The sequence below is a fragment of the Juglans regia genome, chromosome 12 (genome assembly GCF_001411555.2).
Source record: "Juglans regia cultivar Chandler chromosome 12, Walnut 2.0, whole genome shotgun sequence".
NCBI classification, from domain to species: Eukaryota; Viridiplantae; Streptophyta; class Magnoliopsida; order Fagales; family Juglandaceae; genus Juglans; species Juglans regia.
The window spans coordinates 17,441,455-17,468,283 of NC_049912.1; the positions used below are offsets into that span (position 1 = coordinate 17,441,455).

At 37.0% G+C, this 26,829-nt stretch overlaps 1 protein-coding gene across 1 annotated transcript; it reads left to right on the forward strand.

The window, feature by feature from the left end:
- The first annotated feature begins 1,224 nt into the window (after positions 1 to 1,224).
- On the forward strand, positions 1,225 to 26,202 carry LOC108982647 (protein PELOTA 1). Its single transcript, XM_018954083.2, has 16 exons — positions 1,225 to 1,454; positions 1,620 to 1,702; positions 2,550 to 2,628; positions 3,416 to 3,490; positions 3,575 to 3,631; positions 5,703 to 5,748; positions 15,363 to 15,438; positions 18,611 to 18,686; positions 18,806 to 18,838; positions 19,026 to 19,094; positions 19,259 to 19,365; positions 22,019 to 22,091; positions 22,269 to 22,307; positions 23,372 to 23,466; positions 25,391 to 25,497; positions 25,709 to 26,202. The coding sequence occupies exons 1-16, from the start codon at positions 1,404 to 1,406 to the stop codon at positions 25,780 to 25,782; spliced, it is 1,140 nt and encodes a 379-aa protein (XP_018809628.1). The 5' UTR covers positions 1,225 to 1,403; the 3' UTR covers positions 25,783 to 26,202.
- The last annotated feature ends 627 nt before the right edge of the window (positions 26,203 to 26,829 follow it).

Consider the following 26,829-nt stretch of genomic DNA (forward strand, 5'->3'; position numbering starts at 1 on the left):
GGAAAAAACCCCATTACACATGGTCTGGCGGGAGGGGGACGCCCCGCACCATGCGGGTAGCACCCCTAAATTAAACCACTCTAAGAGAGATGAAAGAGCAGGAGAGATCGCTCGAAACAAAACCACTGGCCCCTTTTTTCTTTGAGCGTTCATCCTTTTCTTCTTCATTTTTTTTAATAATTAGGGCTGACAAATCAGCGTCGTGCGCATACAAGCACAATTTTGCCTATATGTAGCAATTCTGTTAATTTTATGCTTTCCTTCTCCTTCTAGGTTTAAAGCTATTCTTCATGTAAAATTCTCTATCATCAAAAAAATAAAATAAAAAGCTACTAGGGAGGCCAATCTCGTAATATGACACGATATGAACAAAGTCCACGGGCTCGAGCCCAAACGGAGACTTGAGTTCCTACGGCCCAAACTAATGCTATTGTATATATTCACATGGCATGTACCGTCAACTCCTCATTTTTTTTGTAGAGAGATAAGATTAATTGAGATAAAAATTAAAAGTTGAATAAAGTCTTGTTAAAATATTTTTTTAATATTATTTTTATTTTAAGATTTTAAAATAAATTATTTATTTTATTTTATGTGAGAATATAAGAAAATTATAATAATTAAATGAGATGATATAAAATGGAAAATTTTGTAATAATGAACGACGCCTAAAAGGATCCTCATTGGCTTGGCCAAAGTTGAAGAACTAAAATTTAGATAATCTATGTCAAAAAGACCCCACATTGGATTAGACATCTCTAAAACAATTTGGATTTAGCTACAATGCTTTACTAAATATAACTAACTACAATTACTTCATCAAATATTAAAATATTAGTTTCTCACTCCAAACAAACAAATTAAATTAATTAAAATATAATTAATTTAACATTTAGAGTATAATTATTATTAATATTTAATAATACTTTTTTTAATATTAATTTAATTAGAGTATAATTATTATTAACATTTAATAATTTTTTAATATTAATTTAATTAGAATATAATTATTATTAATCTTTAGTTGATAGAATTATAAAATGTGATAAAATTAAATTAAATTAATTAAAATTTTAAAACAATAATAATTTATTATTATATAGAGAATAAATAGATAATTTAATATGAGAATTGAATTTAAATAAAATAAATAAATATAACTTCATATAATATTAAGTAAAATTTAAAGATATATTTAACCACTCCAATAGAATGCTCTAAATTAAATTTATGCTTTTGTTCTCCTTCTAGGTTTAAAGCTACTCTCCGTGTAAAATTCTCTATCATCGAAAAAATAAAATAAAAAGCTACTCTCTGTTTCTTTTTCTTGGTCAGATATTCTATCAGATATTCTGTTCGTAATCTTTGAAAGAAATTAGAATAGAGGAGTGAGTTTCAGTAACATGAAGATCGTTCGCAAAGACCTTGTTCCCGACGGACCTGGTAGCGTAAAGGTGCCTTCTTCCTACTTCTTCTTCTTCTTCTTCTCCGACTACAATTTCTAGTTTTTTTTTTAACTTTCTATAATAAATAATTTTTATGCGGGAGGACTTTTTGGGGAGCTGTCTTACTTGGGCTAACGTATATTGGAATGAACTTTTGCGCAATTTTGAATTTAGATGGTACCGGTGGATTCCGATGATCTCTGGTTTGCTTATAATTTAATAGCCACTGGAGATTCTGTTATGGCTGTCACTGTGAGGTACTACTCTATTTTAAAATTCTCTCATGTTGAACTATATTACTGAATCGTTTTAATATATTTTTCTATAATTGCAAAACATCTACTTGTAGCATACAATTTAGGATTTGTTTGTTTCTTTTTAAATTACTTCCGGTGCAACAATTTTTCCAGAACTTTGTATGGCTTGGAGAATATATATTTTCTGAATTTTTGAATTGAATTGAATTGAACTTGATTTATTTGACCCGCGGACTATATATATATAAGGCAAAACGTGGGCACACACGCACACACTTGCACACTCGTATATACATACATGGCTATTTCTGTGTTTTAGTGTATATGTTTTGTGTAAATGCAGCTTTGGTGAATAACTTACTACCAGAAAAAATTGAGTTCTTAGTCAAAATATGTAGCTTGGCGTTTTATTTTATTTTATTTTTACCTCGGTTTGTTGGTTTGTCTTTGTTCTCCTTTCTAATCTTCAATTCGTTTGGAATGTGGCTTATGCCTTGTGCTTTGTTGCTCTTTCTAAAGGGTAAGTATAGAAGACTGGTGCCTATAAAATGCAAAATTGAGTTCTAGGGTGTATATAGATGCAAGAAGTCATAAAAAGATGAAGAGAAAGTATAGAGACTAGGCACAACCTTCCATTTGGGAAGCGATTTAGAAAAATTAAGAGAATAGGAAGTGATTAAAGAGAATGAGTAATGGAATTGTTGATTGCTTGCTTGAATAGGCTTCAAGCTTTGAGATGAAGGCATTGTTTGCAGGTTTATTTTACGTGCTAATTAATTCCAGTTTGATTGATTTGATGTGTTTTTTAATAGCATGTTTAATTCTGATGACGTGTGTTCTATGATAGGAAAGTTCTTAGACAAGCGGCTAGTGGTGGAAGGGATGCAGAACGTGTGAAGTTAAAGTTGGAAATAAAAGTTGAGGAGGTATGAAAAGTTTAAGATCATCAGGTTTTTTCCTACTAATAGTTTGTTACCATGTTAATTCGTAAATGCTGTACTTGAGTACGATGAAAAAGGATAGCTTGAATTATACTTAAACCTTCATAGTTACTCGCTCACACTGCCCATAACCCCCCCCCAAAACAAAAAAAAAAAAGCTGCACTGCTGGACACGTAAGTCAAGAGAGAGGGAGATAGAGAGAGGGGGCAGAGAGAGTGCGATAAGAGCGAGAGAAGAGCGAGCTAGCATACTACAAAAGTGAAATCACATCTTTTAGTTATAAGTTTAAATTAGAATAATCAAACTGATTATATTCAAATGATTGTAAATCAAGTTCTTAAAGTTCATGGAACTCGTGTTATCTGGTGCTTTGGAATGTAATAGACTAACATTCCTAATCTTATTAGGAAGAGGGTGTTACAGTCTTGGAGGAATCAATATTATATGTATACTTAAAGAGTATTGCTATCCTAAGGCCTTTACACCACACACTGCTTACGGACATAATTTGATTTGAAAAATAAATTTTAAGGTTTGAATCTTACAAATCAAATCTTACAATTTAAGTGATGTGGATGGTATGCTCTACACACTGGCTTGAGAATATAATAACTCATACTTAAATGATAGATTTATTCCCTTCTTTGCATGCTTAGTACTTTTATTTCAACATCGAGATTGGAATGTACAAAATATAGATTGTTTGTTGATCCTGCAAATTGTGTGATGATCTTTGTGGATCAAACGTTTGACTTTTCTTGTATTTTTCAGGTTGCTGATTATGACACTTCAGGGTCTGTTTTGCGTATACGTGGAAAGAACATCCTAGAGAATGAGCACGTAAAGGTAATCACATCTTTGAGTTGACTGCTGTATTTGTTAATGTATAATTCTAACTCCCGTGTCATGCTTGTCATTATTTCACTGCAGATTGGGGCATTCCATACTTTAGAACTTGAGCTTCATCGACCTTTTGTGTTAAGAAAGGTGTGTTTTCTTATTAGTTCTTTTATGTTTGTAAAATGTTCACTTGCTCCATTTGCTGTTGGGATCATGCGTATATCGTATTTGTAGCATCTATCATAATTTTCTCTTCAGTTTTGATAATTAGGACTTGCATGTTATTGTTACAGATGGTGCACAACTTTTCAGTAGTTGCATGAAAATTGATTTTAGCATGAAAGTGATATTGATTTTAGCATCATTCATTTTACTATAACTTGGTTCTTATTGAAGGAATGATATGTAAGAGACACTGAAATTTTAACATTATGTGATTGGTAGAATATTATGTGGATAAATATGAGTTGTAGAACATATGAATTTCTGACTTAGTTGTCTGTTTTCCCTTTATTGTTTAACTTATACGGTAGAGTACTGTTGTATGACTGAAACAATGTTATGTTTATATATACAAGTTGTAGAACTTATGAAATTTGTAACTTAGTTATCTGTTTTCTGTTTATCGTTTAACTTATACAATATAGCATTGCCAGTTCTTGTAGATTTTTCCATATTTAAAGTGATTACCACAATTGGGACTATATGTATTGGCATTCAATAATTGGCTTAGATTAATATTTATATGAACTTGATTAATAAATTATTTGCACTCCTCAAGGCCAAAGGGACTTGAACCCATAGCCTCAACCAATACGCAATCTATTATCGTAGGTGGAGGCTCCATTAAGGCCAAATGTTATCAAATGTACTAGTTGTGTCTTTTGGTTGGAGTCGGTGATAAGAAAATTATCCTTCTTGCTTGTAAGGGACTTGCCATTTATGTCAGATTACCATTATTTTGGGGAAAAGTTTTTTCCCTTATGATGAAGACGAAGTTACTTTCGACCACCTTATGTCATGAGATTCTATTAGGGGTGGGCAATGGGTCACCTGGACCCGCTCCACTTGCCCCATCCACTTGTCCTGCTATGGAATGGGTGGGCAACCTGCCTGTACCTGGGACGGGTGCGGGTGCGGGTGCGGGTGCGGGTGCGATTAATTTGTTTTTACTTGTATGCAGGTGGGGGCGAGTGGCGTACCCATGGCAGCCGCCATGGGTCTGGATGTGAGGAGACCAAGGGCCCCGTTTCGTATTAAACTTTGGTTTTTTCACTCTGGTTTGGCATGAATTTTGGTCTAATTTTGTATGATATAGGATTATTTTTTATGATTTTGGATGGATTGGTCTACATGAGCGGGAAAGTAGGCAGTGGCCTTGGGAAACTGCCCGCTTGCTTAGCCGGGATGGCTGGAGTGTGGGGAGGCAAGGTTAGGGTGGAGCTGAATTGAAATTCTGCCACCCTGCCCAAGCGGGTGTGGGGAGGCTAGCTACCCCACAGGGCAGGTAGCACCCTTTATTTTCTATGCCTTTTTGGTGAGCTTCATGGTGGCCAAAGATCAGTTTGTGACATTCGATAGTGGTAGCCTATCAACCTCCATTGAGAAGATATTGGAGTGATTACCGTGGTTGATGGACGGTAGCTACTTCCCCTTATATCATGCAATTTGGGAATAGGCATTCATGATATTATTCTTTCAAGATTTTTTCTTGTTGCTTTATAAAATAAGATTTGGATCCCCTAGAGTTCTTAACCACCTTGAGTGGGAGAGATATAGACACATGAAGTGGACCTCTCAGCATTTATAGCTGCCCAAATGAATTTCTCTAGCAGCATTAAATGCTCAATAAATGTTTGGGGTCCCCTTCATGTGTCTATCTCTCCCCCACTCTTGGGCCTTAGAGTTCGGTGAAAAGTTCTAGGAGATCTGAATCCATAAAGTAAATTTTTTGCAGTTGCTATATTTATTTCATCACTTGTTATCAGCCCAATGATTATATATACTGCTCCGTTTTGAAAGTTGATGTCTTTTGTGCGTTGTTCTCAACTTTCTGTTGGTTTTATAGTTTCCTTTTGAAACACATTACCTTTTATATAATCTTGCCAGTTGGAGCTTTTTTTGTCCTTCCTCATATCTGCTTTTTGTTCCTATTTATTTCTTATAATTAATTTCTGGATACTTCTTATTCTTTCATGTTGTCTATCATGCACTTTAGGATGTTTGGGACTCGGTGGCGTTGGATGTACTTCAGCAGGCCTCTGGTATGTTATCTTAATCACTTAATTTTAAGATTGAAAATATTTCTGTACTGAGGGCATACAATAATAATAATAATAACTTATAAAAAAAAGTTATTATTTACTCGTCAGAAGTTGATATCTCTTGTTAAGTTTTGTTCTTTTTTTCTAGGATGTGGTATACGCACTGAAAACTGAAATTAGTCAAGTTTAATAGCCGTCCAAGATTGTAAATGGCATAGAGACTTTCATCCTGAAACTCTTCAAGAAGTGACTGCTTTATTTTTTTAGTTAGTGGCCAAATGCAAAGATACTGAATGTTGGATCAGATTCCCCCCCCCAAACCTTTGATCCTAAAACAGAATAGAGGCCTTATTTTATTTAAAACATTTAGCATTTTATACGATATTAGCATACATAGGTTGTCATAACAATATATAAATTTTCTTTTTATTATTAAGAAATCCCAAAACTTGTAGATATATTCCTGTATAACTGAAAGCTATCCTTGGTTCTTGGTTTAAGGGAATGCATCTTATTTATTTCTTTCTTTTTTGGCTGCGGAGTAGATTTTTATTTTCAGAGTCTTGAGAAACGTGCTTGGATACCAAAATTGAGATAATCAGAATCTTGTATGGCTTAGAGCCTTAAAGCTTATTTCCTTGACAGGACAGACAGAAGGATCTAAGGCTGCCTGCTATTTGCTATATGTTGTGATGTGGTTTAGGAAAAGATTTAGTTGTCTTAAATGTGGAAGAAATGGTTTGGAGTTTATTTATTTATTGATGAGTAATCGATAATATTATTAATAGAGATAGGCAAAGCCCAAGTATACAAGATGATATACAAGAGATAAGACCTATCTAGGTCAATGTAATGGAAACTAGAAAGTCATGAAAATTCGGGCCATTAAAATCTAAATCTATGGCCCATAGAAATAAAGTACGGAAAAATAAAGATCTAAGTTCCTCTGGTGACCGCTCCTTGTTTTTGAAAGGTTGATCGTTGCACTCTTGCCATATACACCACATAATGCAGATCGGGATCATCTTTCACACTGCCTTGATTTGTGAGACTCCTCTTGGAAGTGTCCAGCTAGCCAATAGATCAACCACAGTTGCAGGCATGACCAAGGATAATTCTGCTCGGCTGAACACTTAAACCCACAAGGCTCTAGTTGTCTCGCAATGTAACAAAATGTGTTCCACTGTTTCGCCAGATCTCTTGCACATGCAACAACAGTCTAGTATAACTATCCTGCGCTTCCTCAGGTTGTTGGTAGTTAGGATCTTCCCCAAAGCTGCTGTCCATGTAAAGAAGACTGTTTTTGGAGGCGCCTTATTCCTCCAAATTCTTCTCTATGGGAACTGAGTATTTGAGGCTTGGGTAAGAGATTTATAGAAGGATCGAATTGAAAAAATGCCCTTACCTGCGGGAGTCCACCATAGCCTATCAGCTTGCTATTTATTCGGCCTCACTGAATATAATAGGCTGAAAAAAGCCTCAAAGATGTCTACTTCCCAATCTTGCGCCGCTCTACTAAACGTGACATTCCACTGCACTTGGTCCCCTGATTTACGCATGAGTCTTCTACTGAAACTTCTTGATTACGGGCCACTCGGAAAACAACTGGAAAAGCATCCTTTAAGGCCTCATTCCCGCACCATATGTCACTCCAAAACTTAATTCGGGACTCCCCAACACTAATTAAGAATGGCTATTAAAATCCCCCCACCCTCGCCTAATGTGTTTCCAAACCCCCACACCATTGGCCCCATTTACTTTTTCAGTGCACCAGCCACCCCACAAGCTTCCATATTTGCAATCAACCACCAGTTTCCAAAGGGCTTCTGGTTCCATGTTATACCTTCATAGCCATTTCCCAAGTAGGGCCCGATTGAATGTTCTCAAGTTTTTTATACCCAACCCACTTGACGAGGCTGATCTACACACCTTATCCCAGCTAACTAGATGAAATTTGAATTCATCCCCTATACCACTCTATAAGAAATCACGATACAGATTATCAATTAGAGCCGCTACACAGGTAGGCAATTGAACCAAAGACAAGAAGTAGGTAGGTAAGTTAGAAAGGGTACTCTTAGGCCCCGTTTGGGTCGAGAAGTGATCTCAACTCATCTCATCTCATCATTACAACTTTTCTAAATTTTCACTCAAAATATAATAAACAATTTAATTTTTTCAAATCTCAAACAATAATAATATTAAAAAAATATTATTATAACAATATTTTATTCAATTCATCTAAAACCATCTCATCTCTTATCCAAACGGAACCTTAATGAGAGTCAAACGACCACCTTTTGATAAATACAATCTCTTCCACCCTGTCAATTTTCTTCCTATCTTCTCAATAACTGAATTCCAAATGGATGAGGCCCTTGCGGCAGCCCCTAAAGGCAATCCCAAATAGGTAATGGGAAGAGAAGCTACCTTACACCCAAGTATACTAGCTAGCTGCCGAGTATTACTGACGTTCCCCACTGTCACTAACTCTGATTTGTCGAAATTCACTTTCAAGCCGGACGCTGCTTCAAAGCATAATAACGAAGCCTTCAATGCCCTCAACTGGTTTCGACCCGCCTCACAGAATAGGAGCATGTCATATGCAAAAAGTAAATGAGACAAAGTAATACTGTCCCTATTGGGGTCACCAATCGGAAATCTAGCCACAAACCCATGCGTAACCACCGCCTATATCATCCTACTCAAGGCCTCCATAATGATAACAAAGAGAAGTGAGAACAAAGGATCTCCTTGCCTTAGACCCTGAGAGTTGTTGAAGAAGCTGGTAGGGCAACCATTAATCAAGACTGAGAATCTTGCCATTGAGATGCACCAACTAATCCAAGTACGCCATCTAATCCCAAAGCCACATCTCCCCAACAAATATAGGAGGAAGTCCCAGTTTACATGGTCGTATGCATTCTCCATATCTAATTTGCAAATACTCACTGTGGAGCCAGCCTTTAATCTCCTATCTAGGCCCTCATTCGCTATAAGGACCAAGTCAAGAATTTGTCACCCCCTAACAAACGCATTTTGTTGTTTCGAAATGATCTTGCTCAAAACCTCCCCTAATTTGTTGGCAAGCACATTGTAGATATTTTTATGCACCCCATTCACAAGGCTAATGGGTTGAAAATCCTTAACCTCTGACGCCCCAATCTTTTTCGGGATCAGTGCAATAAAAGTAAAATTTAGCCTTTTCTCAAACTTTCCAACTGAGGATACTTCCTGAAAACGTTCATAATGTCCTCTTTCATCACCTCCCAGCATGATTGGAAAAAGCTCATCGAGAAGCCATCTGGGCCTGAGGCTTTATCTTTACCCATGCATCTCACTACATTATACACTTCCTCATCTTCAAAAGGCCTCTCCAACCAAGACGTTGCCTGAGGCTTAATAGTATCAAAATCAAGACCATCCAGCTTTGGCCTCCATCCCTCATGTTCTGTAAGCAGCAGTTCATAGAAATCCACCACATGGTCTCGAATCAAAGGGGCCTCCTTGCACTCCATACCATTAATATTAAGCATTTCAATGGTATTATTTCTTCTATGAGAGTTGGCAACTCTATGGAACTTTGTACTCCGGTCCCCTTCTTTCAACCACAATGCTCACGACTTCTGGCGCCAAGAAATCTCATCCAAAGATAATACTCTTTCCAATTCTGAAACCAACTCTGCCTTTTGCAATAGCTCTTCCGGTGAAAGGACTCTAGCCTCAATTATCCTCTCAAACTGTTGCAACTCCTCCGCCATGAATTTCTTTCGCTCCCTTATATCTCCAAAAGACTGAGAATTCCAAAGCTTAAGGTCATTTTTCAAGGTTTTTAATTTACTGGCTAGGATGTTTTCGAACTTGAAGTAACGGCGCCCACTTTGAATGCCACCACAATCCAACAAGATAGGGAAATGATCTGAGCAAAGACGTAGCAGCCTCTTTTGGCATACCTCCGGATAGTGCACCTCCCACTCCGGTGAGATTAGAAATCTGTCCAGTTGAGACCACGTCTGATTATTCGACCAAGTAAAAGATCCCCCCAAGAGAGGAATGTCCAATAGGTTTAAGTCAAAGATATAATCTAAAAACTTTGTCATTGCTGGGCGCGTCCTACTGTCTCCAGATCATTCACTAGGGAATCTGATGACATTGAAATCCCCTCTTATACACCAAGGAAGCTCCCACTAGTTATGTAACCCAACAAGTTCCTCCCATAAGAATCTTCTATTGTTGTCTACATTTGGACCGTATAAACCTGCAAAGGCCCACACAAAATTATCTACCACTCTTAAAAGAATATGCCATAGTATACTCCCTCACAAACTCCTCCAATTTCTCCACGACTCGTTTATCCCACATCACTAAGATTCCACCTGAAGCCCCATTCGATGCAAGATAAGCCTAATCTGCATAAGTACAACTCCAAACATTTCGAATTATCATCCTAGAAACACATTTCAGCTTGGTTTCTTGTAAACATACTATGTCCGCTCTCCATTCCCGCAACAAATTTTTTATACAAAGTCGCTTATTTATCTCGTTCAACCCGTGAACATTCCAAAACACAATTTTCGGCTTCATAATGGAGGGGCAAGCCCCTTCCCCTTGGATCTTTCACGGCTTAAACTTCCTTCATAATTCATTGGCCAAGTTAGGCGTTTGAGCTCCCGCTGTTTTTTAGACCCTGATTTCTTTGCCTGTGAATGACCCACTTCAATGGCAGTAAGTAAAGCCAAAAACTACTCTTCAAAACACAGTATTGCATTTCCTTCACCCTTTGGAGCATCCAATCTGACACATTGGATTCATTTGGTAGCATACAATTCAATGGGATAGGCTCCTCCTCACTGGGAACCCATTGCATATTAGGTGTCACCCCCTTCTCTTCCTTCCCAAATAAATTTCTTCCCTCCCATTTAACCACAACGTTATTAGTGAAAAACTGAGTCTTGAGGACCACCGTTTCCTCGCTACTAAGCCTCTGAGAGAGCCCATCATCAACCACCTCCACCTCCACCTCCACCTCCACCTCCACCTCCACCCCAGTCCCTGCAACCCCTCGAACGATTCCTTCACCAGCTTCTGAGCAATCCTTTTTGGCTAAGAAAGACTCGAGATGTTCCTCGAGTTGGATATGGGCCTCTGTTTGGGAAGGTGGGGCTTCCAAACAGGTCATCAACAATTTTTGGCCAAACGGAGTTGAGGTAGCGGCACATGGTGGTGAGATCTCGTAGATGTGCTCATGTCACGGCCTTGCCTCTAGGTCTTCCTCCATCGCCGGCGCCATTTGGACTTGCGTCGGTGGACACACGACATATCGCGGTGCTGTCGAAGCTATTGCCGGCACGTTGGTTGGGATGTCGTCAGTCGTGGGCCGTCGATCTCCATACCTACGAATCCTTCATACGGGATGGGGCCAGATGGGTTGAAATCCACCTCCAGCCCCTGAACTTCCAGGGGGCTTGGGCCCATTCACAGGCCCACTAGGCCTTGACGGGCCAACAACCACAACGTTACTAGGGCCATCCTTCCTTCCAGCCCTTTTCTCCATCTCAATAAACTGCCTAGCCCTCTCCTCCATTCCCCTTTCCCCTTTAGGCTCGACACATTTCAAAAGCCACTCCACCTGGTTCTGTAGAGTGCACAACTGCACCTTCACGTCCAACAGAGCTATGTGGACCTCCTCCTTTGCCACGGCACCTGCAACTCTGCTCCCACCATGTTTGCACCGAAAGATTGTCACTATCAGCACCATAGCTGTGATCTCCTCCCTGCAGTACCTTGTCACCAGCTCTCTGCCATGACCACCTTGCTAGGGTTGACGAGGATGCTCCACCAGTAGCGCCTCCTCGTAGGAGAAAGGTGACGCCTTTATCACCAATGGTCTTGGAGCTCCCTCACTGATTGAGGTTTTCCTTTCCTGGAGGAACTCCCATAATGCCTCCCCTAGCCTTTTCCACCCTCTGCCTTCCTTCTCTTTAGGTACAAAGATGAAGTTTTTTCTGCTCCCACCCCCATATTTCACCACCGCCATGTAACGTCCACGACCATTCGAGCAACGTTGAGCAATGAAGCTGCGACTACCCTCCCCAACAGTGGAGAAAAAATCACGTTTCGCCTCCTTCAAACAATCTACCATAGCCTTTGCCAACCAGTTCACTGTTGTAGGACCCAGTGACAGTATCGACTTCACCCTCCAGCTTTTCTCAGTGATGGCCAATAGATCCCCATCCTTAGAAAGTGAGAAAAACTTAAGACAGGTTTGGGAGGTGAGATGAGAATTTTGTGTTTTGTTTTAGTGTTTAAAATATTATATTTTAGTATTATTATTGTATTTGGATTTGAAAAAGTTGAATTGAGATTTGAAAAAGCTGAATTGTTTATTATATTTTGTATGGGGATTTGAAAAAAGTGTAATGATGAGATGAGATGAGAATTTTGTGTCTCATCCCACCCCCCAAACTTGCCCTTAGACTCTATCGCAATCTCCTTGTAAAAACCCATCCACCCTCCTTCACAACCCACCCAATCTCAATGGAGAACTATGAAAACATCGAAATACAAATGTACAACGAGAAAATAGAAATCCGATAAATGTTTACTCGCAAAAGATGTGGTTTGGAGTTTATAACTGGAGTTTGAGTAAAAAGATTAAATTGATGGTTGCTATAATGCTGGGATTTGTGAATAATGTTTTAGGTTCTACGAAAAGCGACTAGTATTTTCAGCTTGGGTGTGAGTACTTAGGCCATGTTTGGGTAATAAAATGAGATGAAAATTTTGTGAATAATAGTAAAATGGTTTGAGAATAGTAATAAAATGGTTTGAGTTAAGATGTTTTTTTGGGTTTTGGGAAAGAAAAGAAAAAGTTGAATAAAAATATTATAAAGTTAAAAAGTTGTTTGTGTTTTGTTTAGGAGTTTAGGAAAGTTATAATTATTAGGTAATGATTAGATCAAAAAGTTGAAGATTTGGAATTTGAAAGTGTTTTGTGTTTGAGTGATGTCTGGAAAGGAAATTATGAGAAGTTATGAGATGTTCTCAACTCATCTCACTTCCCAAACATGGCCTTAGGCTTAATGGTAGGGAGATGGAGGATTGCCTCCTGGTTTTCTTTAATAATTATTGAGAGAGAGAGAGAGAGAGAGAGAGAGAGTAAAATGCAGGTGAGTGTGATTACACTCTGCTAGAAATTGAGGAGAAAATTCAGTATTGCTTCTCGATTCTCTTGGCCATTTCAGAAAGCATAGTTACACGAAGAAGTTCTTAGACTTTTCAGTGATAAATGTTATAGGATTATACAGCAGTGATAGTTTGCTATGTACTCTTGATTCCAAGGTGATTGGTTTCAATATAGAAACTAAAAAGTTTGGCAAGTTGCAATTGTGGAAGATGGTTCCTTTATGCCTCATGTGGTGTATTTGGTGGGAAAGGAACGAGCGATGCTTCAACGGTAAGGAGCGCACCTTGGAGGAAATCTGGAAATTCTTTGTATTTATTTTATTACAATGGTTTTCTGCGATAGGTCTTGATGGAGCTTCTGCACATGATTTTCTGTTTTATTTTTCTTCTGCTTTATAGAATGTAACTAGGTGTTTCTTTTGTATACTTCCCGTGTACATGGGCTTCGTCTATTACATTTGTTCAATAAAATTTCATTTTACTTTTAGAAAAAAACATTCGAACTAAAACCAACATATAAGGGGAAAAAGATATCTAAAATACGACTGGGGTCCACTATAATAGCCCATGTAATATGGACAATAAAAAAGTATCATTGGCTCAATACCAAAGTATCCGTTGCTCTTGGGACTTTGAACAATAAACCAATCTGCATACTAACTTAAGAAAACAAACAAAACTTTAAGTAAGACTTGATGGTTATAAGATTTGAGTGTGAAGGTCCTAAGTGGCTGACATCAAAGTTGGATTGGAATTCTGGGTTCTTTGGTCTCTAATTTAAATTAAAGTTAGATCAAAACTCTGGATTTCTTTGGTGAATGTTTTCTTCCTCTCTTGTTATGAATTGCATATTTCCCAGCATTATATCTTTTATTTAGGCTCATATGTGCTAGTTAAGTTTTCTACAATTTCTTTTATAAAAAAAGGTTTTCTATAATTTCTCTATTATGTCAAGACTCAAAGCTATGCATTGGCTGTAGGCTGCTCTCGAGTCAAATTCTTCGGTTCTTTGTTCAGCTGTGAAGTCTTCAGTTTATGTTTGATTTCTTTCTGGTTTGATATAAGAATCGTAGTCCTAGACCTACTAATTAATCTCAGAAGGTTAGATAAACATTTAAAATTGCAGGTCAGAGTTTCATATGCTGTTGATGATCGTTGACATTGGGTGATTGCTAGGGGAAACCGTAGGTGTGATTCCCTAGTTTATGTTCCTATTCTTTTCCCTTTCTTGTCTTATGCAGTTCATCATAATTTCTTTTCCAAAATTTCAGTCCTTTTCAAATCCTATGCCTCCATAGAGCTCCCTAGACCAATCCATACTTGAACATATCTTATCCCCTTATTGGAGGTTGAAATTTGATAATCCAAATTATCATGGACATGTCAAGTCCTTCATTGGATGGGTGGATTATTTGAACTATTCAACGTTGTACCTAGCACCCATGGATAGAAAAAGTGCTACGTGAATGCTAGGACCCACTTTGGATAATTACTAGGGGGAATTGGGGTTTACAAGTGATTTTAGGGAGCTTCAATTGTAACATTGACTAGTATTTTTGGAGTATTGCATATGTGGCTAGTGATTCTCTTTGTTGTAACAAATGGTGTAAGAGCCTAGTAATGTTGACTAGTTTTTTATGCAATATGAGTTATGAGTTATGATGAGGATATTAGAGATTTGAACAAGGGAGATTGTGAATTATCATGGATTCTTAAGTCCCACATTGAGTAGGTGAATTATAAAGGTATTGCATGGGTGTTAAATGTCACGTTGGAAATTCAACTGGTGGAATTGGGCCTTATAAGCAATTCCATGGAGCTCCAGTTGTAGCTTTGGATAGTCATTTTGGAGCATTGCATGGATGTGACTAGCGTATTTCTGGGTTTTTCAATATATAAAAGTATTATTTAGTATTAAAAGAAGAATAGGCATTCTCCAATTACACATGATGCATACAAAAGAAAACACCTAACTGGGGGTTGTGAAAATGTAGTTGGTAGATAAGATGGTGTATCCTGAGTTTTAAATCTTCATTTATTATATAGCTTCTTTAAATTTGGCTTCCTCATAAACACTTGATGTAAATACTATAACTGTTGCATAAGGGATTTAAAAAACTTTGTTTATGTTATATAGTATAAACATCCATTTGCAATAGCAAACTAAAAGTGGTCTAACTGGGAAAGTTGGTGTTTACTGTTTAGGGTACTTACTTATCGCCCATGCAATGCTTTTCCTGCATTGGTGCTTTAGGGATGGACTATTTTCATTTTTCATTTATGTTGATTAATTTAAGCCTACTTTTATTTATCAACAATTGAAACTGGGTGGAACTGTTTGCATGCAACTAGTCCTCGGTCCCCCTTAGATGGATACCATTGGATATAGAATCTTTATTGATATAATGGTTTTTCTCTATACTTTTCAGATCCTGCTGCAAGTGCTGATTTAGCTGTAGTTTTAATGCAAGAAGGATTAGCGCATGTCTTCCTTGTTGGTAAAAGGTATGCATGAATTCATTGTGGCATTTTTAATCCATTTTGTCAAGGAGGCACTTTTTGATTCTAGGTGTAATGCCCCAAGGGAGGCCCAAGCCACATCTGGACTTATACTCTTAAAAGGACTAGTCAATGATACAATTAGAGTTTCATTGGAACCATTATAAAGAGTAAGAACTTTTCATTCCCAAGCAATGTGAGATCACATACACCACCTACCCTTATTAGTTAGAATGAGGTATCACAATCTCCCCTGCTTAAATTCTCGACGTCCTCGTCGAGCTAGTCCGTGGTAGGTGACACTGCTCAGGTCTCACATTTTTTTTTGGGATAAGCTCTGATACCATTTGTAACATCCTAAGGGAGGCCCAAGCCACATTTGAGCCTATACTTTAAAAAAGATTAGTCAATGATACAATTGGAGTCCTATTGAAACCATTATAAAGAGCAAGAACTTCTCATTCTCAAGTAATGTGAGATCCCATACATCACCTACCCTTATCAGTCAGAATGAGGTACCACACTAGGGGTTTGAACTCAATGGCTATTTGACATGTAGTTTACGGGCATCAAGAAGTGTGTTTGTGTTACTTACCAAAAAAAAAAAAAAAAGTGTGTTTGGGTTTGAATCTAGCACTAACCACTTGGTCAATACCCCCAGGAATTTTTCTGGTAGTTTCATTGTGCATGTGGGGTGGGGTGGGGTACTTCCTAGGATTTTGCACTAGTAGTTGTTGGGTCTTTCGAAGCCCTTGACACCTTATGAGGAAATAAAAAATAAATGATAGGCATTTTTCTCATTCAATCATTTTGCATACTTAACGTGTGTATCTATTCACACCAGTTTTATTTGTAACTATACATCACCTAATCTTTTATTTTAGAATCTATCCTATATTTTTCTATTTTTATTAGATTGCATATCTTGGCCAATAATTATCAACATTTCAATAAAAAATTTCAGAACAATACAGTTAAATATTAAAATAGTCCATATGGTTTACTTAAGGCCTAGTTTGGATAGTGAGATGAGATGAGATGATCTGTGAATAATAATGAAATGGTTTGAGTTACTGTTTTATAGGGTTTTGGGAAAGAAGAGATAAAAAGTTGAAAAAAAAAATTATAAAGTTAAAATATTATTAGAATATAATATTTTAATATTATTTTTGTTTTGAGATTTGAAAAAGTTGAATTGTTTTTTGTATTTTGTTTGGAAGTTTAGGAAAGTTGTTATGATTAGGTAATGATTAGATGAAAAAGTTGAATATTTGAAAGTGAAAAGTGTTTATGTTTGTAGTGTTTGGATATTGAGATGAGATGAGATGACTTGGAAGGACTTTGCTATCCAAACCAGGCCTAAGAGTCAAATTGGTCTATGTGGTTTTTAATTAACATTTTTCTCCGTGTAGTTTATAGAATGATCAAATTAGTCTTTGCATCAGACTCCTGTTTGTCCCACTAATGGAAGTCCTGCCACCTCAACAACTATATACTTCCATCACGTCATATGGTCACATGGGTTGGCCACATGAGCACTACATGTATACAAATGAAAAAAAAAAACTTAAGATACCATAAAAAGAAAAAAAAAAAAGAATCATCAAGAAAGCTGGAAAAATGTTTTAGAAGGCAAAAATAGAGAAATTAAAATACATAAAAAGCATGAAAAAAAAACTTAAAACAAGAAATAAACTTGGAAGCCAAAAAACACTAATTTTTTTGATAAAAGGTCAGGCCACCCTTTTTTCAGCTTAAAGAAATTATTATTGTTTTGACTCTATATATATATATAGAGAGAGAGAGAGAGAGAGAGTCAATTATTTTTATTTTTGTCTTAAAATCAGGATTTTATTCTTTGTTGTGCAACAACTAGTATATCCCTAAACTAGCAGCAACGATTATGGTGAATTTACTTCTTTAACACACTCTTTGAATCTAGATTAATTTGAACTCAATTAACATGCTCAAGGACCTATCTTATTAATTTTCTTGAAAAGAATCACCCAGAAGAAACGAGAAACAAACAATCTCACCTCACACATTGGAAGGAGACATTTCCATTAATTTGTGGAAAAACTAATGGGCCAGAAAGACTATTTTTAGCCAATATAATGAAATGAAATTTCTTAATATGTATAATCATTCTGTTTCAGACATTAGAGTGTCCTTTGGGTATTTATGGTCATTAGTAGTTAGTTCCAGCAGTTAACCAATGGTGTCTATCTTGAGCAGTGCCTCCTGCCCCCATAAGAATGGAGCAGATATTGTAGTCATAGGTTGGAGAACTTGGGTACAAATAGCGCTAGGAATTTGTTTTCCCAAAAAGAGTAGTAGTAAGTTTCAGATGTAGTTTTATGCTGGCAACAAGGATTCATCTAGAAGAAAATTGTCTTTGATATATGTGGATAATAGTTCAAAATTTTTATTTCTCCTTTTCTTTATTTGTTTTTAAATCTTTCTATAATTTTTTTTTGGTGGGCAGGGTTCATAAATCTGTTCCCATTGCTGGTTATGAGTCAGTAGGTTTTTTACTCTGATCATCATAAACCAAAAGTTCTTATATATTTATTGCCAATGCGGTTAGGTATTCACCATCTTTAAATTGACCCAGTGAAAGACTGATCTTTGAACATTTAGGGGAGGTTTGGATAGTGAGTTGAGATGAGATGAGTTGAAATGAAAGTTGAATAAAATATTGTTAGAATATTATTTTTTAATATTATTATTGTTTTGGGATTTGAAAAAATTGAATTGTTTATTGTATTTTGTATGAGAATTTGAGAACGTTGTAATGATTAAATGAGATAAGATGAAATGAAATGCTTTTTGTATCTGAACCTAGCCTTAACTTTAGGTCATTGGTTTAAATCTCTCTCTCTCTCTCAGGTGGTTATCATTGTTTCTCTTAAATCAGCATCTATTAGTTCCAAGTCTAGGTGGTCTATGGCCCTGAGGGACTGAAATTGACTGGTGGTTAACAGTGAAACCAACTAATCCTGCTAAACAATAGATTTAGCTGCCTTGGGTTTGATATAAAGCTGGATAAATAAATCTAGATTGTCATATATATATGCGAATCATGTTTTTTATGCCTTTCTGTCAGTTAAATATTAAAATCTTACTTCTCAATGGTATCTTCGAGAGTATTACTAATTATGTGACTAATATATAACAGTGTCACAGTTACTCGTTCACGGATAGAAACATCGATTCCTCGGAAGCATGGACCTTCTATTGCTGGTTACGAATCGGTAGGTTCGATTACTTTTTGGGAACATATCTTCTCTTCAAGGTCTTTGTTTTCAAATGACAAGGTAGTTCTGAGAACGTATGATTTCATGCTGGCTGAGAAAACTTCTATCTTTTGCAGGCTCTGAATAAGTTCTTTGAGAATGTATTACAGGTTAGTTCAATTTTTGATCTGTGGCACCCTAGCTTGTAATACTACTTCAGAATATCTTTTCTCATTTCACCTATCAAAAATGTTTTCTCATTTCAAATTTTAGGGGAGCTTTTCTTTTAAGAATTTTTATGAGTAGGAGGGTGGGTGTTCCACCACTTCTAATGGGTTTTGTTAAACTATGTTTTAGGCTTTCTTGAAACATGTTGATTTCACTGTTGTCCGCTGTGCCGTGATTGCTAGTCCAGGCTTCACAAAGGTCTGGCATAAGTCTTATGCTTCTTCCATCTTTAGTTTTTAATTATTGTTATTGATATGTCTGGAGCCTTTGTTTTTTCAAATCGGTAATTAGTACCCTTGTTATTGTATACCCCTCTTAATCTGCAACTAATGTAATATGTATTATGTTCCTATATGCTTCAGGACCAGTTTCATCGTCACTTATTGTTGGAGGCAGAAAGAAGACAGCTCAGACCTATTATTGAGAACAAGTCACGGATAGTTCTTGTGCATACAACATCAGGATACAAGTATGGTCATTATTTTCTTTTCTTCTGGTGCTCACAGTTCCTAGAGCAGTAATGAGATAGTCTGCCATCATAACTAGCAGAAGTAATGGGAATTTGAAAAATAGTAATCTGCAGGGGCATGTTAATGTAGCTGTGGATGGAAGTTCCATATTTATTTTGTGCCAGTATGCATCTTTATGCAACTCGAATTTTGTTTTCACAGTTTATGGTAGTATAAGAAATGACCCGGTAGTCTGCAAGACATCTGGCCTTATCACATTGCAAAGTCATCTTAACTGCACCTACACTATGGTCTAGAAGGGTACATAGCATAGCTTTCTCTAACACTCCCATGGATCATATATGTCATAGTCTTGCTTGGAACATATAGACTCTAACTTACTTCTTCATAATGACTATGTAAAGATATCAGCTAGTTGGTCTTCATATTTCACAAATGGTGCAGTCATGTCTCCACTTAGTATCTTGTCTCACACACATTTACAGTCTACTCACACACAGTTACAGTCTACTTTCACTAAACTAGCACGCTTAGATGTTGCTCTTGTATATGTTCCATATACTTGGGCTCTTGCCTATTCTTATGATCAATAAAATCTTGTTTACAGATAAAAAGAAGTTATAGTCTACTTGAATATACTTGGTACATCATAGTAGAATAGGAGAAGGTGCCAGGTAATCTAATTTGAATAGTGTGTTGTAACCTATTAATTTGCTAGCTGTATGACCATTGCTCAGTACTCAACTTCTGCACTCAATTGGGCAAACACACTTTGCCCATTACTCTTCCATGATATCAAATTTCCTCCTCAAAAGGTACAATATCCTGTGGCGGATCTTCTATCTAAGGGTGATCCTGCCCAATCTGCATCAGTGAAGCCTTCCACTCAGCGATTTTTCCTAAACATGGAGCTCTCTTCTGGTATCAAATGATATGAATAGCAGCATCCCAATGTGAGAGTCCAGGGGCTTCCAAGAATTGACTCAGTACATTTACAGCATATGAGATTGAAATATCTAACCTTTTGATAGTGAGGGAATTAATTTTTCCCACCAATCAATCCTCTATAATAGTATCTATAAATAAGTCTTCATCGTCTCTCATTAATTATTGATTTACGTCCATATGAATGTCAATCTGGTAATGCCTCTAGATTTCTTAGATTCTCGGCTACCATAGGGATCACCTCCCCTTGAATCATGTCCATTACGAGGTATATTGCCACCTTGATTACTACTCCCTCCTTATGTTCTGCCATCATCACAAGAGGCAATAATAGCAGCATGCTGACTCGGAATGGAGTTAATTTTCGGGAGAGTATAACACTGAAATCACAAATAAACCTCATGAAAAGAGGGAAGATTGAAGCTAGATGAGATCTATGCATGAACGGGCTAATAGTCAGATTTCATGCTTGTGAGAATGAACATCATCCAAATCATGGTGTTGCAACTCCATACGGGTGATATCAGCAGGGAGGGGCTGATACATATTCCTCTCCTCTAAAAACACCCATGACCCTGATAACAGGAACAGTGTTGTCCTAGTGTTGGTTCTATACTGCTAGTCTGCTAGTCATGAGGACATAATCGGATTATCCTCTTGATCCCATAAATTTGGTATGGTTGAAGTGGTGGAGGTATTAGAGGTAGCCAAACTACTTGTATCACCAGAGGAATCAGTGGTAGCCAAGATAGATTTCAGCTTGCCAAACAAGAGCCGATCAAATAATCGTTTCCTGCACAAGAAAATCTCTACTGACCATGCTCAACAAATATAATTTTTTCCATTAACTTAAAAGATGTCATTGAGAGTTAGGACTCGAGATGGTGCTCATATTATCAAAAACAAAATAGAAAACTCAGAACACACAAGTGGAGAGAGGCAAGAAATGACCTCAAGATGCCTTTAAATGAGCTATAAAGCTGCTGACCTGCCCAAGGAGGAGGAAGCGGTTGAAATATGAAGAACCGACCAGCATACAAAATGCTGAAGTTGAACAACCCAAGGTCACAACAACCCAAAAGCATGATGAAGAAGATAGGGAGAAGAAGAAGGAAAAAAGGGGGGAATAAACAAAAGTAAAATCATTTTGAAGAATCAACCATAACCAAAGAAATATTCAAATCCCGTGCTCTGATACCATAGTAATTGTAAAGGGAAATAGAAGTGTATAAGAGAAGGAGCTGATTTGACTGTACTGCCCTCATCAAGACTATCTTCTGGAAGTTACAATAATATCTTCTAGAAGCGTTTAATATATCATAGCAGTCTCTAACACGAGGGAATGAAAATTCTTGTGAAATTGGTTAAAGGGACCACTTTCTTAAAACAAACAAAAACACAAATTAGGCAAATAATGCCTCTTTTCTGCATTGATTCTTCAATTTTTGATACCCCTTCTTGTTTCATTTTTTGTGCCATGCAACATTGTTACATAGCAAGTACTTCATATGGTTTGTCTTCTCTAGTAATTGGCAGATGAAGCTCATTCAATTTTTTGCAAGCATTATGTTTATTATCACTAATGGCCGTCTTTTATTAATAACTTGCTTTTACTTATAAAAAAAAAAAGCATTATGTTTATTATCACTTAATGGCTGTCTTTTATTCAGTACTTGTATCACCTGACTTCAAATTTTTTTCATACAGACATAGTTTGAGAGAGGTTTTGGATGCTCCAAATGTCATGAGTATGATAAAAGATACTAAAGCAGCACAAGAGGTATGTAGACTCAGTGTAGTTGAGATTCTTTATTTGTCAGCTTTACTTTGGTTGGAAGTTGTAGTTTCTTTTCCTAGCAATTGTTTTACCTCTAGTTTTGTGTTGGTTTCAACATACTTTGTCCAATCTTGGTTCTGTAACCTGGCAATAACAATTTTTATTCTCTGTTGTCTTCAGGTTCGAGCTCTCAAGGATTTCTTCAACATGCTTTCAAATGTCAGTTTTTTTATCTTCAGTAGTGATGCTTTTTTACATTTGATAGTGTATTTCATCTATGTCATAACTGAGATGCCTAGTCGCAAATTACAGATGATGGTTTTTTTTTATATGATTTTATTAAAACAAGTAACTAGGCATAGCCCCAAGTAGGTATGAAGTATACAACTGAGAATGCCACATTACAACTTGAGCTAGAGATGAATGCAGGAAAATCATGAAAACTAGCCCCATTGAAAACAATAACAGAGGTCCAAAGAAATAAGGTGTGAAAAAAGAAACATCTAAGTTCTTACAAAGAGTGTTCCTGGTCTTCAAAACCTCGATCATTCCTTTCGAGCTAAATGCACCACGAGACTTAGAGGAATCATTTTCCACACGGCAATAATTTTGGGGTTGACCTAAACGCCTCTCCAACCAGCAAGGTGATCCACCACCCTCCTAGACATCACCCATGCAATTCCAATCCTATTAGAAAACTCATCGCATAAAACCCTTGCCACCTCACAATGAAGTAGTAAATGGTTCACAGATTCACCACATATTTTGCACATACAGCACCAATCCATAACAATGAGCCAATTCAGACAATTTTCCCATGGGAAGCCATCCAACCAAAGAAAGCAACTTTGGAAGGCACCTTCTCCAAATGCACTTTCGAGTGCAAATTGGTTGGAAAGACTGTTTGAAGAGAATGAGGTTCATCATGTGATAAGAAAGATGATTAAAGACAAAGCTCCTGGACTGGATGGCTTCTCCATGCCTTTCTTTCAGGCTTGTTGGGACTTTGTTAGAGAGGATGTCATGAAGGCTTTTCATTAACTTTATTCTTTCAAGAAGTTTGAGAAAAGCCTTAATGCAACCTTTATTGCTCTAATCCCAAAGAGGGTCGGGGCCTCAGATGTGAAGAAGTATCACCCCATCAGCCTAGTGAATGGGGTGTATAAGATCATATCCAAGGTTCTTGCCTATCGCATGAGCAAAATTATGGAGAAGATTACCTCAAAGCATCAAAACGCCTTACTGTTTTTTTTTTTGTAATCAAGTCATTTTCTTATGTGCAGGATCCTTCACGCGCATGCTATGGACCAAAGCATGTTGAGGTCGCCCATGAACGATTGGCTATTCAAACACTTCTCCTCACAGACGAGCTCTTCAGGTTAGCATTATGAGGGTGATTCCAACATTTTGGACTTCAGTGCTGGCTCATTCCAAATCCCTAGTATGCTACTATTTGATTGATAAAAAAACCTTTTCACTTAGATGTTTCGCCCATGTTTGCTGAACTCAACCCAGTTATAGTCCACTACGATTTGTATAGTACATTTGATGGTTTGAAAGTTTAGATGCGTGTATTTTCATAAATAAAAGAGCACAGACCACTGTCTTTTTCCTTGCTGAAACGCACAGAAGCTATAAGACTTCCTTTCTCAGTGTAAGATGTCGAAAGTTGCTCTGTTGTTCATGGTCATCTAAAGTCTTGGATTTGGTCTTTTAGCTGATTGTTTAATCCTCTGATCAGTTATAGGGGTGCAAACCGACCCCATCGGCGCGGTTTTAGGGTAAAACCGACGCCGACCGATACTTCATTTTTGGGGGAGGAAACTGCCGAAACCGGTCGATGGGGAGGAGAAACATCGGCCGTCTTGACACCGGCAGTTCTCTGGCGGTTCATGGTCGGTTCATAGGCGAGCTTCGTCTGAGAGAGTAGAGAGGATGAGAAGTGAGATCGTCTGGGAAGAAGACGCCTGAGGAAGAAGACGATCTAATTTCGAAACAACGCCTTTTGGTTTAGACCAAACGACGTCGTTCTACTTAATTTTTTTTAATACGTTATGAATAAAACGACGCCGTTTGGTTTAATACCAAACGGCGTCGTTTCAGTTGTTTTAAAACACAACTACAGGCTTAAAATGACGAGTACAAAATGTATAAAAAAAAAAAACCATTTCTTTAATCGGCCGGTTCAACGGTTTGAACTAGGTTCGAACCGATGCCGAACTGGCCGATATCGGTTTACACTATTTTTTGCCGCACGCCGACCGGTTCGCCATCGGTTTCGGCCGGTTCTGAGCTCCAGTGGCCGGTTTGAGTCGGTCTAAGTCGGTTCCTCGGTTTTTTGTACAGCCCTAATCAGTTATATCTGACCTTGTTTATGGAGTTTAGAAATTGATATTATGATTGAATTCATCTTTAGGGAATGAAGATGTCTTCTAAAATTCAAAATTGGTGTTCATCATCCTGGTTTTGTCAACATCTTGTGTAACTGGCTGATGTGGACCATGTGGTAGATTTTAAATGGCAGTCCTGGTTTTGGTCTTTTAGCTGATTGTTTAATCCTCTGATCAGTTATAGCTGACCTCATTTATGGAGTTTAGAAGTTGATATTATGATTGAATTATTGTCATTAGGAAATAAAGATGTCTTCTAAAATTTAAAATTGGTGTTCATCATCCTGGTTTTGTCAACATCTTGTGTAACTGGCTGATGTGGACCATGTGGTATATTTTAAGTGGCTTTCCATTTAATTGGTTGACATAGGGGAGTCGTTTAAAATAGGTCATCAGCCCCTTTTGTGACTGAAGATGACAAATCTTAGGATCTAGAGTAGCATTGCTCAAAAACAATTTCTATTTACCTTCAATGCAACAAGCCATGCGATTTTTCTTTTTCTTTTTTTAAAGAATCAGCAGATTCTGAACTTTTTGAAGAGGGCTAGAGAGGATAAACAGGATGTTATTTCATTTTGTAAAATATATAAAGCATGGCAAGTTGCAGCTAGTGATTCTGTAATATAATCATGTGAACTTGAGTTTTTACTCGGTAGACATGCCATGTTGCAGTTACAGTTTCTAGATTGATATAGAGTCCGACCTCCCCCCTTCTCTTCTTAGTATGGTCAAGAGTTATTATCTTCTTCACTGGCTACATAACTCCATCTTGCCATACCGTAGTCATTATGTTTTTGCCATGGACTCTGGAATGCCATATTATACTATTAGAAAAGTTTGCTACTCAGATAAGTACCAATAGTACATGGCCGAAAGAGACAACAACTCAGTAACAAAGATCTGTGTGTGCAGGAATTCTAATACTGCAGCTAGGCGAAAGTATGTCAATCTCGTCAACTCGGTAAAGGATTCAGGGGGCACAGTTCATATATTTTCATCTTTGCATGTCTCGGGAGAACGTGAGTATTGTCTTATGCTAGATGAGCTTGCAAAACATACATAATTGAAAAACTATGATAGACTAGAATGTTAAGAGAGAGATTTTGTCTAGGTTTCCTGTCTCTCTTTTATTTACTTATTTATTTGTCTCTGTTGGGGGTGGAGGTGGGGAGATTGTATTATAGGAGCTTCTTTTATTTGACAGTTTCCTTTGATTATCGTTCGTTACAGAACTGGCGAATATAACTGGCATTGCAGCAATCCTTCGCTTCCCACTGCCCGACCTTGAAGACCTTGAGATGTGATTGTGAAATGGAAAGTGATGGTGTATTCTCTTGTCAAATGGCACCAAGGTATTATTAATTATGGGAAATACTATAGTCACAAAGGAATTATACAAAAGCAATCCCACAAATTGACGTGGCTTGATGTGGTTCGTCAGATTGTAAAGTTATTTTTATTGTAAAGTAAATCTAACAGATCAAATGAAGCCACGTCAGTTTGTGATATTGTTTGTGTAATTCTTTTGTGGATGTAACAGTACTTTTATCATTATTGTCAATTGTTATTATTATTATTATGTAATAAAGGCTGCCACGGGTGGTTGGAGCTTCAAGGGTGGTTCGTGTTGGGTGGATAGATGGGTTTGTTAACAGAATAAAATATAGTAGGGAGTTGTATCATATAACACAGGCAGTGCTCACTTGATTTTGCTTCTTACAAAATTGAAGTTATTTATGGTGGCACTCAACTCACCCTTCATTTGCACTCTCTTTGACCATTATCAGTCCATGGCCTCATTAAGTGTACTATATCCATTTGTTTCACCTGAGTAAAATTATCCATTAAAATTGTAATTGAACAAATGTGAGTTATCTACTTTGGTTGGGAGGCCAAGCTGTTGGGGTGGATTTAAACTGGTCATAATAATGGGAGAGGATATTATAAGCTTTGAGTGATAAACCATTCTACAAAAGCTGTCTTCCTTTGAGTGGCATCAAAACTCCACAATTGACGTGTATGTCTCATGCATCAATATAGAGTGTCTTTTTTTTTTTTTTTTTGGTCTTGAACTTGTCGCCTACTAACTAAACCCAAAACGTCAAGTATTGTTTCAATGTAAGTCTTTGGATTTAGGAAAATGATAGTTTGCAGGACAACTTCTTTATTTATTTATTTTTTAAGAACTTTTTTTTAATTTATTTTTTATTTTTTATTTTTTCCTTTTTTAATAATTAAATGTAATTATTAGTGAAGTTGTGTATTTTTTCTTAACTATTAAGAATATTAAAAAAATATTTTTAAAAAATAAAAAATTTCTAAATATAATAATAGAGAGGCTCGCCCAATAC